The sequence below is a fragment of the Phocoena phocoena genome, chromosome 6 (assembly GCF_963924675.1).
Source record: "Phocoena phocoena chromosome 6, mPhoPho1.1, whole genome shotgun sequence".
In the NCBI taxonomy this organism is placed as follows: Eukaryota; Metazoa; Chordata; class Mammalia; order Artiodactyla; family Phocoenidae; genus Phocoena; species Phocoena phocoena.
In genome coordinates, this window is record NC_089224.1 from 51,128,744 (window position 1) to 51,145,622 (window position 16,879).

General features: G+C 38.2%; 1 protein-coding gene across 2 annotated transcripts in view; it reads left to right on the plus strand.

Moving 5' to 3' along the window:
* The window catches only part of TTC39B (tetratricopeptide repeat domain 39B), a 53,782-nt gene that overhangs the window by 25,565 nt on the left and 11,338 nt on the right, over window positions 1-16,879 (plus strand). For both annotated transcript variants that reach the window (XM_065879844.1, XM_065879845.1), the window contains exons 7-14: window positions 143-208; window positions 1,754-1,862; window positions 2,431-2,498; window positions 2,584-2,643; window positions 4,090-4,251; window positions 5,648-5,739; window positions 10,439-10,565; window positions 13,620-13,728. In XM_065879844.1, coding sequence (XP_065735916.1) covers window positions 143-208; window positions 1,754-1,862; window positions 2,431-2,498; window positions 2,584-2,643; window positions 4,090-4,251; window positions 5,648-5,739; window positions 10,439-10,565; window positions 13,620-13,728 — 793 coding nt within the window. The remainder of the gene's footprint in view (window positions 1-142; window positions 209-1,753; window positions 1,863-2,430; window positions 2,499-2,583; window positions 2,644-4,089; window positions 4,252-5,647; window positions 5,740-10,438; window positions 10,566-13,619; window positions 13,729-16,879) is intronic.

Genomic DNA, 16,879 nt, shown 5'->3' on the forward strand with positions numbered 1-16,879 from the left:
ATTGAGACGTGTCCAGTGGTTTAAATTTGGTTCTAATTTTTCATATTACTGAATCATTAAAACTTTAAGTTGGTTAGAGTTTAACATTTATCTACAGTTAGATGTACTAACACTAAGTACACTTGTATTTTTTTTCTTACAGATGCTGTCCCTTTTACCAGCACGGATTATCAGACTACTAGAATTTATAGGATTTTCTGGAAATAGGGTACAAAATTAATTTTTTCTTAATTTTGACAAGGAAAATAAAAGTTATTTATTGAATATGAGGGAAATACAACATGTCCTCATAACTAGCAATTTGTTTTCAGAACAATAAAGAGGCATTGGGTCTTGATTATATTTTTCAGGAGTTAGAGATGGTTTTTCTATTGAAAGTTAAAAATTTTCATCTTTGTTATTTAAATTCTGGGATTAAAATTTATGTTTTACTAATATTGCTGCTTGCTGGATCTTTAGTACTCATGTGAAGTTAAAATATGCTTCCCTAACATTTTTGCAACCCCGGAGTTTCCTGAAAAACCAAGAAGTTAGGCTAGATTTCCCTGTCTAACATTTTATGATTCGTATGGATCAAGCGTAGTTGCAGTGTTTTGGTTTTCCTTGTTTTTACACGTTTCACTATAAAACTAAGCAAGGAAATTTGTTTTCCATGAGTTTTGTTTGTTATAGTTCTGTGTGGTTGTTTTTGTAGTGTATAACATTTATTAATCATAACACTCAATATGCTATTATCAGAGTTGCTTTATTGCAAAAGTTGTCCCTGTTAGTCCAGAGAGCAGGTTTTGAGAAATAGATGAGAACAGGTACAAGAAGCTGTAATTTTTTTCCCTACTTATTCCACTGTCCAGGTTCTCCATAAGTATTATATATTTATGGTGATCCCTTCCTGATATGGTCTATCTATTCAGACTCTGTATTTCATCGTTACCCTTCCCCTCTACTATTCATCGTCCACCTTATTTCTTTAGTAGCTCTAACTTGCCCCTTGAATAAAGTCCAAACTCTAGCATGGATTCAAGGGCCCTAGGATCTGATTCTAGCCAATGCTTCTAGCCTACTACCCATCCTTTTTGCTTCCCCAGTGTTCCTGCTAAACTGGGCAAATGGTTGTTCACCAGATAGACCCTGTGCTTTTCTGTTTCCATGCTTCTGCTGGTGTCTGTTTTGGATGTCCTCCCCAACTGGCATCCTCCCAAATAACATCTCTTGAGAGCCTCTCCATCCATTAGGATTGAGATAAATGTCACCTATTCCACAAAGCTTTCCCTTATCTTCTCCCAACAAAGCTCAAGTATTCCTAACTTTCATAGTCATTTACTTATCTTTCTTATGGCCCTTGCCATATTCCAATAAAATTATGTGTTCCTGTACTACCTTCGCTATTTGATGGAAAGATCTTTGAAGACATGGAACTGTATATATTCATACCCACCATAGCATTTTGTACTTAGATCCTCAATATGTTTTAATAAATTCATATTTATATAAGAGAAATACAGCATTTTCTATGAAATGAGCGCTACCTTTTTCTCTCCCTAAGATCACATGATATAAGCATTTGGGAGATTGTCTTATGCCAGTTTAAAATGTAAAATTTGCTTCTAGTTAGATACTACTGCTATTCTAAGCTCTTGAAAAATGAAGCCCACCTTCATGGACGGTGGGGATCCGTGAGCTAGCCTTTTAAAGTCTCTGAATATGATGTTTCAATCATGCTCTTCTCATTCTCAAATGCCTCTGATTCCCATAGGAATTGGGCATCCTGCAGTTACGGGAAGGTGCCTTAGGAAGAAGCATGAGGTCTCCACTGTGCTGCTTAGCTATACTAGCTTTTCATACTTATATCTCCCTGATACTTGGTAAGGACTGGATTATGTTTCACATCATTGAAAGTTGATTATCTTTCATCTGAGTAAGTAAAAATTTAGAAAAATCAGTAAGAGGTCGTAGTCTGTATTTACCTTTTTTTTGAGCAGAAGTGAAAAATTGTGACATTTCTCATAGTAACATTTGGCAGAGGGGGTGGAGGGTTTCTTTCATCAAATTCGTTTTAATCTGTTCTCAGCTAAAAAAATTCTATAAAGCTCGTGTAAGGTGATCTATTTTTAGCATATTACATTTCTTTTTTTAGCAGAAAATTAAAGTTGTGGTTAAAATAAGTTCAATATTGCTATTAAAACCAGAAATTTCAATTAGGAACTGAAGGCAACCACCTCTGCTCCTAAGAATTTGCCCTAGAGCTTTCTTAAACTAAAGTCATAGATGAGACTTGTCTTCTTTTATTCCCCAAATATTAAAATGACAAATTAACAGTTTTCGTGTTTTCCATGAATAGGTCTTTGCTATATTTTAATGAAATTTGGAGAAATAGGTATAAATGTCGACCACATTTCTTGAAGACTGAGGCTTTTCCTGTTAAATTTCTAGGTACAGGAGAAGTGAATGTTGTGGAAGCAGAGAGTCTCCTTGAACCCTACCTCCAGCAGTTTCCAAATGTACGCTTAGAATTTCAAGTGTCTTTCTCAACCATAATCAATCAACCAGGGTTTACCATTGACCAGTCTGTTTCTCCCTCCGCAGGGTTCCCTCATGTTGTTTTATCATGGCCGGATAGAGCTGCTGAAAGGAAATGTGGAAGAGGTAACTTATTTGAAGGGGTCATTTGGGGGGCTGTCTATATGGTGGAGTTGCGTAGTGCACCCATTCCATATGAGCAAGTCCAGCTATATGCACTAGACAGAAATAAAGGGAAAATATGTAATTAAAAAGCCAAAAGTTAATTGTGTGGATGTACTCTATGATATATAGTAAATTACTGAATATACTCTACATTTGCACGTAAAGTACCTGAGGCAATTCAGGGTAGGATATAGAAATACAGTTGGGCAGTTTAAGGGGCTTTCAAAGATCTTTGACTACTATCCATCTCGGTATTACATATTGACTTTGGAATCTTGCCCCTGCATAAAGGTCACTCCACTGTACTACATGTGTGCTCCCCATCAAAGGAAATTATTCACTAATTCCCTTGAAGAAGAAGAGGGAATAGCCTTTTATATAAATATACTCATGAACAATTTTCTTCTACACAAATGGGGTCAAACATGTATTTTTCCTTGATTTGATTTTTTTCTACTTACAATACATCTTGGATTTCTTTCCAGGTTAGTATTTCTAAATCTTCCTCATTCTTTTTGATGGCTGGGTTTTATTCAATGAGATGGGTATACTGTACTTATTAAAGCAGTCCACTATTGATAGACATTTGGCTACTATACATAATGCTGTTGTAAACATTATTATGTGTATGTTTCTGTGCAAAAGTGTATTTATATAAGATCGATTCTGATAAATGAGGATTTCTAGGTCAAAGATGTTTGCATTTTGATAAATTCAGACAAATTGCCCTCCTAACAAGGCTAGTCCATTTAAACTCCTGTAAAGATATGAGAGTACTTGTTTTCAGTGCTCTTTGCCAACTCTGGTCATTATTTATCTGTTTTATTTTTGCCAACGTGATGGCTGAAAAATGATAATCTAATTTTTTAATTTATCTTTTCCGGTGTAAAAATTTCTTCATATGTATATTTGCCACTCATTATCTTTTTCTCTAATTTCCTGTTTATATCTTTAAACAATTTTCCCACTGAGTTGTTTGTCTTTTTTTAAGGATTTTATAAAATTGCTGTATAAGGGTCGATCCTTTGCCCGTTATGCATATAGCGATATCTTCTCCCAGTCTGTCCATTGCCTTTAACTTTGTTTAAGGTATATTTTACCCTCTGGAAGTTCTAAATTTATTGTCAAATCTTTTCTTAAAGGACTTCTGCATTTTACGTCTTACTTAAGAAAGGAACTTTGCTACTCCCACATTATAAAGTTCCATGGCCCTCTCACAAAGTTAAATAAAGAGGCAAAATTTAACTGTATTGTTGCATGTAAGGAAAGGAATGTGTTGTCGTATTGAGTGGTTTAATGAGTGATGATTTTGCTCTTTTTGTACAAAGTGTTTTATGTATTTTTCCATTAGGTTATTATCTCCTTGTCTAATATCTGGATGATCAGCTTTATGCAATTGACTTATAGGCACAAGAGATATTTCGAAAATGCATTTCAGTTCAAGAAGAATGGAAACAGTTTCACCATCTCTGTTATTGGGAGCTGATGTGGATTTTTGTATTCCAACAAAACTGGAGGGAGGCATATTACTATTCAGATCTGCTTTGCAAAGAGAGTAAATGGTCCAAGGTAAAGTACAGTTTCATTAATGTCATCTGTTTGCTAATAAGTGTACAGGATGATTTTCATTTAGGACTGTTTGTTCCATCGTATGATATTGACACTGTTTTCTCAACTTAGAGATCCATCAGAGGACGAAGTGGACATTAAGTACCTGCTGTTTATAACCACTGTCCTCAGCACTACGTGCTTTAAAAGCCATCCAAATAGTCTTTTTCAGCAAAGAGGCTTTATCTGTGAAGACGAACTGTACTTATATATAAAAAGTATTAAATATCAAGTATTGATAATTGTTTGTAGACTTTTTGATACCCTGATAACAAGGCTTTTCATAATAATCAAAATTAATTCTTTATCCATTCATCCGTTGATGCACACTTAGGTTGCTTCTATGTCTTGGCTTTTGTAAATAATGCTGCTATTAATGTTATGATGTACATATCTTTTTGAATTAGTGTTTTCATTTTTCTTTGGATATATACCCAGGAATGGAATTGCTGAATCATATGGTAGTTCTGTTTTAATTTTTTGAAGAACCTTCATTCTGTTTTCCATAGTGGCTGTACCAATTTACATTCCCACCAACTGTATACTAGGGTTCCCTTTTCTCCACAATCTCACCAACATTTATTATTTGTTGTCTTTTTGATAATAGCCATTCCAACAGGTGTGGCAAGTTAGGGGAAAGAGATTAAGAGGTACAAACTGCTAGCTATAAAATAAATAAAATACAGGGCTTCCCTGGTGGCGCAGATGGTTGAGAGTCCGCCTGCCGATGCAGGGGACACGGGTTCATGCCCCGGTCCGGGAAGATCCCACATGCCGCAGAGCGGCTGGGCCCGTGAGCCATGGCCGCTGAGCCTGCGCGTCCGGAGCCTGTGCTCTGCAACGGGAGAGGCCACAACAGTGAGAGGCCCACGTACCGCAAAATAAATAAATAAATAAATAAATAAAATACAAAGTTGTAATATACAGAGAATATAGCCAATATTTTATAACAACTTTAAATGGTGTATAATCTATAAAAATATTGAATCACTATGTTGTACACTTGAAACTAATGTAATATTGTAAATCAACTATACTTCAATTAAAAAAAAGAGTTCTAAAAAAATTCTGATCCATTTGTGAAAAGTTGGGAGGAATGAGATAATCTCTTTTTCATTTTGTCCATTTTCTCATCCATGAACGTTACAGTTGTGTGATAGGAAAATGGCCAAAATTAGGTGAAATGTTTTGATCTCATTTGGAACAGGTGATATAAGACTTCATTTCCTTTTTTTTTTTATTTTTTATACCTCTTAAATATTATATCTGGAAGATTTGTAGGTCTTTCCTGATTTGTAAGATAGCAATGTCATGTACCTAGGATGCTCTCTGACTAGCTGCTTTTCTTTTCCTCAAGGCAACATATGTGTTCTTAAAAGCTGCAATTTTGAGTATGCTTCCAGAGGAAGATGTAGTAGCAACTAAAGAGGATGTGGTAACTTTATTTAGGTAAGCAAGACACTATTTCTATGACAAAGATCCTGAATGAATAGAGGAACACACGAAAACTTTCTTTTTCCGTTAGTGCTCTTCCATGCTTCACCTTCGTATTTCTTTAATTTATCTGATTTGATACAGAAACTCTTAAAAAATATATTTAGGGCTTCCCTGGTGGTGCAGTGGTTGAGAGTCTACCTGCCGATGCAGGGGACACGGGTTCGTGCCCCGGTCTGAGAAGATCCCACATGCCGCAGAGCGGCTGGGCCCGTGAGCCACGGCCGCTGAGCCTGCACATCCGGAGCCTGTGCTCCACAACGGGAGAGGCCACAGCAGTGAGAGGCCCGCGAATCGCAAAAAAAAAAAAAAAAAAAAAAAAAAAAAATATATATATATTTAACTAAGGGTCAAAATGTCATCCTTTTAGCAAGACTTTGCAGATATGCCAGTGTAATTGGGAATCTTGAGAACACATGTTTTTTTGTTTTGTAATTGGGGCTTTGCTACTGCATTTTGAACACAGTTTCCTAAAATGGTATTGTTAGCTAAAGATGTTTACTGTTATAAATCAAAGGTATTTTGTGATCAGAAAAACTTAAGAATATAACACAATATAATATACCCTTAGTTTTCATTAGTGTGCCAAAGATTCTGAGAAGCTCTGCTGTGAAGTAATCTGTTTAACTTTGTTTAGACCAGTGTCCATGCATCCATCCATCCATCCATCCATCCATCCATCCATTCATCCATTCATCTGTAACCTTTATGTTGAGCACCTACTGTATGAAGACTACTGTGTTAAGTGCCGAATAAACAGGCATGGATCCTGTCCTTGTGCGGTTCATAATCTTGTAGTGGAACTAGACATCAGTGAAATAATCACCCAGTAAATGAAAAATTATAACACATGACTGATTTTTCTCCTCCTACTTGTCTCACCATTCCTTCTTGGTATCTTTGTAAGCTCATCCTACTTCCATCTATTAAAAGTTGATGCTTTTGATTTCAAAGGTCAGTCTTAGAACCTCAACCTTAGGAAATCTGATTCAAGCCTAATTGAAATCCCTAGTACAGACCTTGTGACTGAGCTCCAGACCCATATATCTAGCTCCCGTTTACCACCTTCGCTTAGATATGTGAAAGCATTTAAAACTCACCACATCCAGTCTTCCCTAGCAAACCTGGTGTTCTTTCCTCTCTCAGTGACTGGGACTACCAGTTAGCAAGGCAGAAACCTGTAACACTTGCATCGCCAACACTACCCACTGTCCCTCCATTCCCCGGTGGGAGGAGAGGTATGGATAAGAGCACAGAGGGAATGATAGTTGAGATGAGGTCTGAAGGTGGCTTGGGAGCTGCTGGGGCAGTGGGGAGTTGTAGTGATAACAGTTTCAGACCAAGGGAATAGCATTTGAGAGGACGCTGTTGCAGGAACAGCATATGAGAGGATGCTCTGGCAGGAAGGAGCACTGCACATTAAAAGAACTAAGACAAAGCTGATATTGGTCAGGATGTGATACTACATTTTATATATAGGTCAAAGGAAAATGAACGTCCAGGATTGCTCAAAATATGTCTCATAGAACACAGAATTCCTTTAAAAAATAAGACAGAGTCTCCAGCCGTACCACCCCGAGTGCGCCCGATCTTGTCTGATTTTGGAAGCTAAGCAGGCTTGGTGCTGGTTCGTACCTGGATGAGAGAGCGCCTGGGACTACCGAGTGCTGTAGGCTTAAAAAAAAAATAAGACAAAATGTGTTTTAGGGACACAGAGCTCATTGGTATCCCGAGTGGGAGTTGGTAAGGTAATAGAACAGAGGTAGAAACCAGACTGGGATTGGCTAAAGAGTGAATAAGATACAAAGAAATGAAGAGAGTTGAGCATAAATAACATCCCTGGATAACTTTGACTATGAAGTGGAAGAGACAGAGAGAGAGTTGGAGGGAGATGTGTTATCAAAGAATATCTTAATGGGAGAGATCTGAGCATTCTCAAAAACCACTGGGAAGAATCCTTTGGAGAAAGAGAAGTTAGACATATAAACGAGAAATGGGATAACTGATATTTGCAAGGCTCTTGAGAATGCAAGAGGAGATAGAATCCAAAGCACTGATGGCAGGACTGGCTTTATCTAGAGGGAGGACCAGATCCTCTATTGTATGGGAGGGAAGAAGTCCAGAACAGGTGCAGAGGCATGCAAGCTCGTGGGTGGTAGTGTGAGATGGAGGGCTTCCTCCCTCACAGCTTCTGTTTTTCTTTATGAAGTAGGAGGCAGGGCTGTCTGTTGAGAGTGAAAGAGAAAGGAGTGGGCTGGAGGTGTGAGGAGGATGAAGAATATTGGAAATCATTGCTGTAGAGGGTGGGACAGTGAGGTGATGAGAGAAACACAGGAGGGGGAACGGCAGGCGGTGCCAGGGCTCGTTCGAGGTTGGTGTTGATGAATTTACAGTGATACCAACTTGTTCTCAGTGCAGGTGCAGGGAGGATGGATACTGAGCTTCATCCGGATGAGTGCAATGACTAGGCATTAGCAAGGGAGTATGCAGTAAAGATTGCCTGCCTGGCCGTCTAAGCAGGAGGATGGAGGGACGGGGAAAGAAGGAGACTGCTGAGCTGGGAGAAAGTTGAAAGGCAAGAGGACTGAAAGTCTTAGTAGAACAGCCAAGGTAGAATGAGGAGAGTGGTGTTCAAAGGGTGGTGTGCTTGAATTTGTGCTTTGAGGTCGAAAAGCCACAGGTGATGAAGTGGTCTAAGGTGTGACTGTAGGGGTGGGTGGCTGTGATGTAAAGGAGGAGGTGACCGCTGGAGATGAGGAAGTTAAGGAACGGAGAAGCCCAACTGCGTCCTTCAAACATAATTGATGACAAACACTTTTTAAAAAATATTTATTTATTTATTTTTGGCTGCGTTGGGTCTTTGTTGCTGCGCACGGGCTTTCTCTAGTTGCGGCGAGCGGGGGCTGCTCTTCGTTGCGGTGCGCGGGCTTCTCATTGCGGTGGCATCTCTTGTTGCGGAGCACGAGTTCTAGGCGCACGGGCTTCAGTAGTTGTGGTACGTGGGCTCAGTAGTTGTGGCTCACGGGCTCTAGAGCGCAGGCTCAGTAGTTGTGGCGCACGGGCTTAGTTGCTCCGCGGCATGTGGGATCTTCCTGGACCAGGGCTTGAACCCGTGTCCCCTGCATTGGCAGGCAGATGCTTAACCACTGCGCCACCAGCGAAGCCCAGTGACAAACACTTTTAAGTGGAATACTATAGTGTGTGACCACATTATGAGAAATAATGGCCTGGCTGAACCCTCTGACAAATTTGTCAGAACAAATTTGAAGGTATGACCAGGACTACTTTCTCATGCTTTTAGAGAAGCTCTTTTTAGCAATAGGACCATGTATACTAATAGAATCAACATTAGTGGAAGCCATGTAGATTAATGCCACCTCTTACTGGTAGAATGTATTGCCTCATTTCACACAAACAACAAATGGAATGGAATATTAAGATATATTGGGATCTTTTACATCCACACTTCCTGTACTTCAAAGTAAATTTTCTCCATATCAAAATAATTGCTTTGAAATATGTAACGAATCTTATTTTCGGGAGAAAGCTTGAGGTCTGCTGCATGTGTGATAGCATCTAATTTGTTGGGATAATGAGAGGAGAGTCCCCAAAATGAATGTTCTCTTCATACAGACTCTGTGATCCTTAAATAACAAGGTTTCATGTCCACTGCATGCTTCTGACCCCTTCCCTCAACTCCCACCTCACATTTCCACTGCCTCTTCCACTGATGTTAATTCACAGTAATGATGGGCATTCTGGTTTAAAAGCCATAGCCCTTTGTACACCTGAAAATAATATAATGTCATATGTCTATTACACCTCAATTTAAAAAATCCATATTCCCAAATTGTGCCCAGAAAGAATGTAACACAAGCTTGTCTTCATACTGGAATGTTTTTTCCTCTTATTGCATCTTTTTCTTTCAGTATAGCTGGATATTTCCCTAAATTTCTTCTTGGCAACGTGTTTGGTGCATTTGCAAAGTTATGTATAAGAAAGTGCCCTAGGAACATGTAGTCTCACCATCCTATTCTCAATTTTATGTGCTTGTGAATTTTATAATTGGAATTTCTTAGAATTTTGAGAGGAAGGTTGTAAACATGGTATATGTTCTTAGTTGATTATTTTCAAAATCACCTATGCTTTGGAAACATTTTCTCAAATTATACGTGAATTGACGGCTATCTTTTGAGCCACATTACTTTACAGATCTGTGTCATACTTGCAGAAAGGAATAGGAGATGTACCAGTATACGCTATTGCCTCTCTCAGAAGTATCCACAATGTAAATACTTTGGACTTTTTCCTGCTTACTTATGGAAATTGCCAATTTTATATCTAGATTTCCTTGACTCTGATAGGCTAAGACACTTGCTAAGTTAACTAGAAAGAAATACGTGTCAATTGGTGGTTCTCAAACTTGTGCGTGTATCAGAATCCTCTGGAGGACTCATTGAAATTCAGACTGCTGGGCCCCAGCTCCAGAGCTGCTGATTTAATAGGTCTGGGGTGGAGCCTGCAAATTTGCATTTCCAACAGGTTTCAAGGTGATGCTGATGCTACCGGTCTGGGGAGCACAGCGTGACAAGGACAGGTGTAAATAACGTATGTGTTCTTAATGACCTTTTGCTGGGGCTGGGGCTTTTCACAGACAGGTGGATGGCTTGAAGCAGAGAATTGCTGGGAAATCGATCCCTACTGAGAAGTTTGCTGTGAGGAAGGCTCGACGTTACTCTCCCTCGTTGCCCGCACCCGTGAAGCTCGTCTTGCCTGCCTTGGTATCTGCCTTTATTTTATTTACTGTTTGCATCCTAGAAATAAATCGTTTATTCACAGTGGCAGGGAGAACATCTAACTTTTGTTGTGAAGTTTGCTCAATTAAAAGCCATTGTGTTTGTAAGGTGAACATTTATAAATAAATTATTAATGAATAATAAAAAGTATAGCAGATGTTTTTTGACTGGTATGTTCTAGGAATTTTGATAAAGGCTATTTATAAAATATATCATTTAATTCTTATAGTAACTCTATGAGGGGAGTTTCTCTTTGTAGCCTCATTTGACAAGTAAGGAAATTCAGGCAGAGACAGGGTGAGTTGACTTAATTGAAATTGAGTTGAATTATAATGCAAGCCACATATGTAACTGTACCTTTTCTAGTAGCCACATTAAAAATCAAAAGGTAAAAAATTGAAAAATAAAAGGACACATGATATTCATTTTAAGAGTATTGGTTTAACCCAGTTTATGCAACATTTTGTCATTTGAGCATGTAATCTCTAAAAACTTATTAATGAGATTTCTCATTCTTTTATATTGTACTCATCCATTGAAATCTGGTGTGTGTTCTATGCTTAGAGTGCGTCTCAGTTTGAAGCAGTCGCATTGCTCCAGAGCCATAAGTGGCTGGTGGCTGCTGTGCTCTAGCCCAGCGCTAGAGCTCACATTCTTGATTGGTATGCCATTTAGGCAAGACTTTGTGAAAAGCATAATTTCAACTTAAAGTGTCTTAATGAAGACTTTTTTTAAAGTACTGAATATATCAAATTATGATGACTCTTCGGGGCTTTAGTTTTGCGTAGGTAGTCACATAGCACAGGAAAGCTGTTTAGTGCAAGCTGACACCTGCTGTCCTCCTTTGGGGGTTCATGATTTTTTTTTTGATTCCAGAGTTTATTCAATTATCCCCCTTTAACAGTTATGTAGTTTCCAGTTTTTACTACTACAAACAAGCTACAATTAATATTCTTTCATATCTCTCTTTTTGTACATGGGCATAAAATTGTCTTGGAGAGATGTCTAGAAATGGAATTCTGAGTTGAAGGCCATATGCATTTAATACTTTGACATTGCCAGTTTGCTCTCCAGAAAGGCTGTACCAATTTAAATTCTTACCAACAGTGTTTTACTGTTTAAATATGCAGTTGAGCATCTTTTCACATGCTTGTTCATTTTTATTTCTTGTTTTGTGAATTGTTGTTCGTATACTTCCCTATTTTCATTGGTGTTTTATTATTTTATCATTGATATAGAAGCTCTTTAAATATTCTGTGAGAAAGAAAACTGCAGCCCCTCACAGGCATCAGTTGGGAGCTAGCCTGCACCTAGTACCTTGACCGAGGTTTTCCCAACTTAGTCTCGGAGAACACCACCCTCAGACTGGGTTGTTCTGTGCCTGTGATGGAATGAGATAAAAATATGACCACTCTGGGGACTTCCCTGGTGGCGCAGTGGTTAAGAATCTGCCTGCCAATGCAGGGGACACGGGTTCGAGCCCTGTTCCGGGAAGATCCCACATGCTGTGGAGCAACTAAGCCCGTGCGCCACAACTACTGAAGCCCGCAGGCCTAGAGCCCGTGAGCCACAACTACTGAAGCCCGTGCGCCTAGAGCCTGTGCTCCACAACAAGAGAAGCCACCGCACTGAGAAGCCCGTGCACCGCAATGAAGAGTAGCCCCGGCTCGCCACAACTAGAGAAAGCCTGCCCGCAGCAATGAAGACCCAATGCAGCCATAAATAAATAAATGCATAGATAAATAGATAAATTTAATAAAAAATATATGATCACTCTGTAATCATATCTGAGCTGATGATGTATAGCTCTCTCTGATTACTAACGGTCTTAAGGAAGGTTAACTCAGAGCACTTATTTCTCCAGGGCTAAGGGTATAGAATTGGCTTGGCTTGAATTTGTGGCGACTAGGAATTTTACCAAAATCCTATATGTCATAAAATGGCAAGGTCAGGTATGAGCGTTCCTTCTTCTGACAAAATATTCCTTCGATAAAAGCAAAATTTAAAAACATCATCATCAGTTAAAATAAATGTTCGGTTAGTTATTGAATTGAACTCTTACTCTATTAGCAATAAGAAGCTAGATGTAAAACAAAAGGTAGTGTTGTTATCTTAGTTTTCAGTACCATAATGTAAAGATGACTTTGCTGCCACTCCAATGTATTTTCCTCATTTCTACTGCTTCCCTGTAAGAGGCTGTTCAAACAATATCTCTGTAATATTTTAACATTCATTTATTTCCAAGAAGATTCTAATTACCCTGGTTATTTCATACCTTTCAAAATATGAACTGCACTACCGAGAAGATTAGAAAAATATTTTCAAGCAAGAGCACATTTGCTTTTGGTCCAAAAAAAAAAATTCTCATCTGTTTGCCTATTAAGTATAATTTGCAATGAGAAATCATTAGTTTACATTTTTAGGGGCTGTCATTCTGCCGTATGGCCTTTAAATGAATGCATTTTCTGCATATTGGATTGCATTACTGGACTGTCACATGTTTTTAATGGTATAAAAGAACCTGAGCCAGGTAGAATATTTCCTATGTTCATTTTCAGTGATGTCCTTGGAGACATTTTATATAAACAATTGGCAGATATTGAAAAATGTTTCCCTTTACTTAAGAGTAACAGCAAAAATCTATATTAAATAGAATTGTTCATAGTATCATTTTAAAATATTATATTTATTTCTGTATCTGTAATCCATTATCTTCCAAAAGGATTGGATACCAGTAGGTGCTTAATAAATACTTGTTAAATGAACGAGTAAATTAATTTTTCAGTAAAAACACAATATACTATATATATAGAGAGAGAATACTTCGCAGTATAAAAGGCAAAAAGCATTAAATAAAGTGAGAAAAGTGGAAATTTAATCACTAAATTCCAAATGAGGAAAGCTAAGGAAAATGATCTCTAAATGTTGTCTTGAGATCACTAGCAACTGAGGCAAAACACACATATGTAGTTTTGTTGCTGTAAAGAACATTGAATAACCTCACATAATTGCGAATGGTTTTTCATTTTTCCTCATTAGGAAATGATGTATGTTTGGAATGGTTTTCCACTAGTGAGCAAAAGAAAAGATCTTTCTGAAAGTCTGTTGGTGACTGTTGAAAAGGCTGAGGCAGATCTACAGAGTGAAAGTAAGTATGAAAAGTAAGAGCCTGGAAATCTTTACCGTTGCCCCTCTCCTGTCCTTTCCTTGTGCACATATGCCCGCGTTAATCTGTGTGCATGATGAGGACAAAAGAGTTTGAGCCGAGGTGTCTGGGTGATTGCAATCAAGATGGAGAAAAAGATACCTGATATAACATGGATGAGCCTTGGGGACGTTAGGCTCAGTGAAAGAAGCCAGCTGCAGAAGAAAACAGAGTGAGAGATATAATCTACATAAAATATGGAGGATAGATCAGTCTGTAAAGACAGAAAGCAGATGAGTGGTTGCCTAGGGATGGAGAACTGGGGGTGTGTGAAAGCTAAAGGTTATGGCATTTGTTTTGGGGGTGATGAAAATATTTTAAAATTGATTCTAGTGATGGTTCACACCTCTGTAATATACTCACAGCCAGTGAATTGCATACTTTAAAGGGGTGAATTGTATGTTATGGGAGTTTTATCTTAAGGCTGTTACAAAATAAAAAGATGAAGAAGAGAGTTGAGTTTTAGAGCAGCTCAAGGGAAACGTATACTGGTTCAGTTGGTTGTGATTCTTTCCGTGCCTCATTTTTGCTCTCTAACGACTACTATGTTTTTACAGACACAGAGAATTGTTTGTTTTCAAGTTGAAATCTTGTCACAATTTGATTTTTTTACTCATCACTTTGGTTGTACTGGAGGTCCCTTTCCAGTGTACTGGAAGCTCTATTTACTGGAAGCAGCTGGCATAGTAGGAGGAAAAGCAGCTGGTCTGGTCTTACAGTTCCAATCCTGCAGCTGTGAGGCTCTGGGAAGCATACCTCATCCCATACCCAGGAGGGCCTCCGATTTCTTTTAAAATGGGTGTGGTGTTGGACCAGATGATACCCAGGGTTTTCTTGCTCTGACATTTTCTAGTTCTCTGTCATAAATAGAGGCTTTAACTTTTGCTAAACAATACCATAAGTGATAGCTTTTGTTGTATTCCTTATCAACCCCCAAATCATTTAGGTATTATTCCAAGATAATGGTCTTATCTTCTGGAATGTTCTAATCACAGAAGTAAAGCAAAAATTGCTGGGAGGATAAACATTGTAAAGGGCATAAAAATTCAAGAATAGCCAGGAAAAATTCTAACAGGTAACTAATTTTTCTTAGCTAGAAGAAAATGGGCACCAAAGGAGTACCGGCTCCATATGCAGTATACTCCCCACGTGGGTGATGAAATGATTGACTGACTCCAGGGATGAGCACCTCATTTGGATTATTTATTTATTTAATTTTTTGGGTAGTATAATTGCTTTACAATGTTGTGTTAGATTCTGCTGCTCTACAGCAAAGTGAATCAGCTATACATATACATATATCCCCTCTTTTTTGGTTTTCCTTCCCATTTAGGTTACCACAGAGCACTGAATAGAGTTCCCTGTGCTACACAGTGGATCATTTTTTACTTCAACCACAGTATGGGGCTGAAATGTTTAATGACATTTCTCTTTACAATTACTTAAAAAAAATTAAACACGTAATTACATTTGATAGATGTGTTACCGAGTCCAAGCTCACTCTGCTCGCCACACGACAGGCCAATGAATCAGAGACGAGGTGCTGAGGCAAGGAATATGACTTTATTCGGAAAGCCAGCAGACCGAGAAGATGGCAGACTAGTGTCTCTGAAAAACCATCTTATCGGGGTCTGGATGCCAGTTTCTTTTATAGAATCAGAGAGGGAGAGGTGGTGAGGAAGTCAAGTAAAAGGGCCACCAGTTTTGCAAAACTCCTGGAATGACCAGCCTGGGGATGTGTTAGTTTCTTCTTTCTTGCAGCCAGTCACAGGTGGGCAGGGTTCCCTGAGGCAGGCCATTATGTATGATTATAATAACAAAAGCAACGAAAAGCAAAGGTTAAAGTCAAAGAAACAGATCCAATGGGGAGTCCGTTTTAGCTCTTCCCTGTTACACATGTAGGTGAAAAAAGTCACCCATGTTTTTCCTGCTATGCAGAATTAATTTAGAAATTCTGTGTATACCATCCTAGCTTTATTTTTTAAAAATTTATTTATTTTATTTATTTTGTTTTTGGCTGCGTTGGGTCTTCGTTGCTGCACGCAGGCTTTCTCTAGTTACGGTGGTGGATTCTTAACCACTATGCCACCAGGGAAGCCCCATCCTAGCTTTATTTTTATAGTTACAATCATAGTGTACCTGGACATACTCTAGCCTAGTTGTTTTCATTTATTATATCGTAAACTTTTTTTTCCCATTGAGATATAATTGACATATAATACTATATTAATTTCAGGTGTATAGCATAATGATTTGATATTTGTATACATTGTAAAATGATCACCACAGTAAGTCTAGTTAATATCTGTCACCGTACATCGTTACAAAATTTTTTTTCTTGTCTTCAGCACTTTTAAGATCTACTCTCTTAGCAACTTTCAAATATGCAATACAGTATTAACTACAGTCACCATGCTGTATACTACATCTCCATGACTTAACTTATTTTATAACTGGGAGTTTGCACCTTTTGACCTCTTCATATATTTCACCCACCCCTCAACCCCTCGCCCCTGGCAACCAACCTGTTACCTGTATCTATGAGGTTTTTTCCTTTTTTTTTTTTAGATTTCACATAGAAGTGAGATCATATGGTGTTTGTCTTTCTCTGTCTGACTTTTGTTCATTTAGCATAATATCCTCAAGGTCCTTCCTGTTGTTGCAAATGGCAAAATTTGATTCTTTCTTATGGCCGAATGTTCTATTATATATATATAACACATTTTCTTTATCCATTCATCCATTGATGGACACTTAGGTTGTTTCCATGCTTGGCTGTTGTAATAATGCTGCAATGAACATGAGCGTGTATATATCTTTTCAAGTTAGTATTTGTTTTTCAGATAAATATGCAGAAGTGGGATTGCTGGATCATATGGTAGTTTATCATAAATGTTTTAACTGTTGCTAAGTAACCCTTATAATAATTTCAAAAGCTTCATGGCATTCCATGGAGATAATATATCATAATTTAATCAACTCTTTCAGAATTGTTGGGCGTTTAGGCTGCCTTCCATATTTAAAATAATTGCAGCTTTAGATTCCCACCAATAAGGAGAAGAAATAGAAAAGAATGAAAGCTGAATCAGTGGGC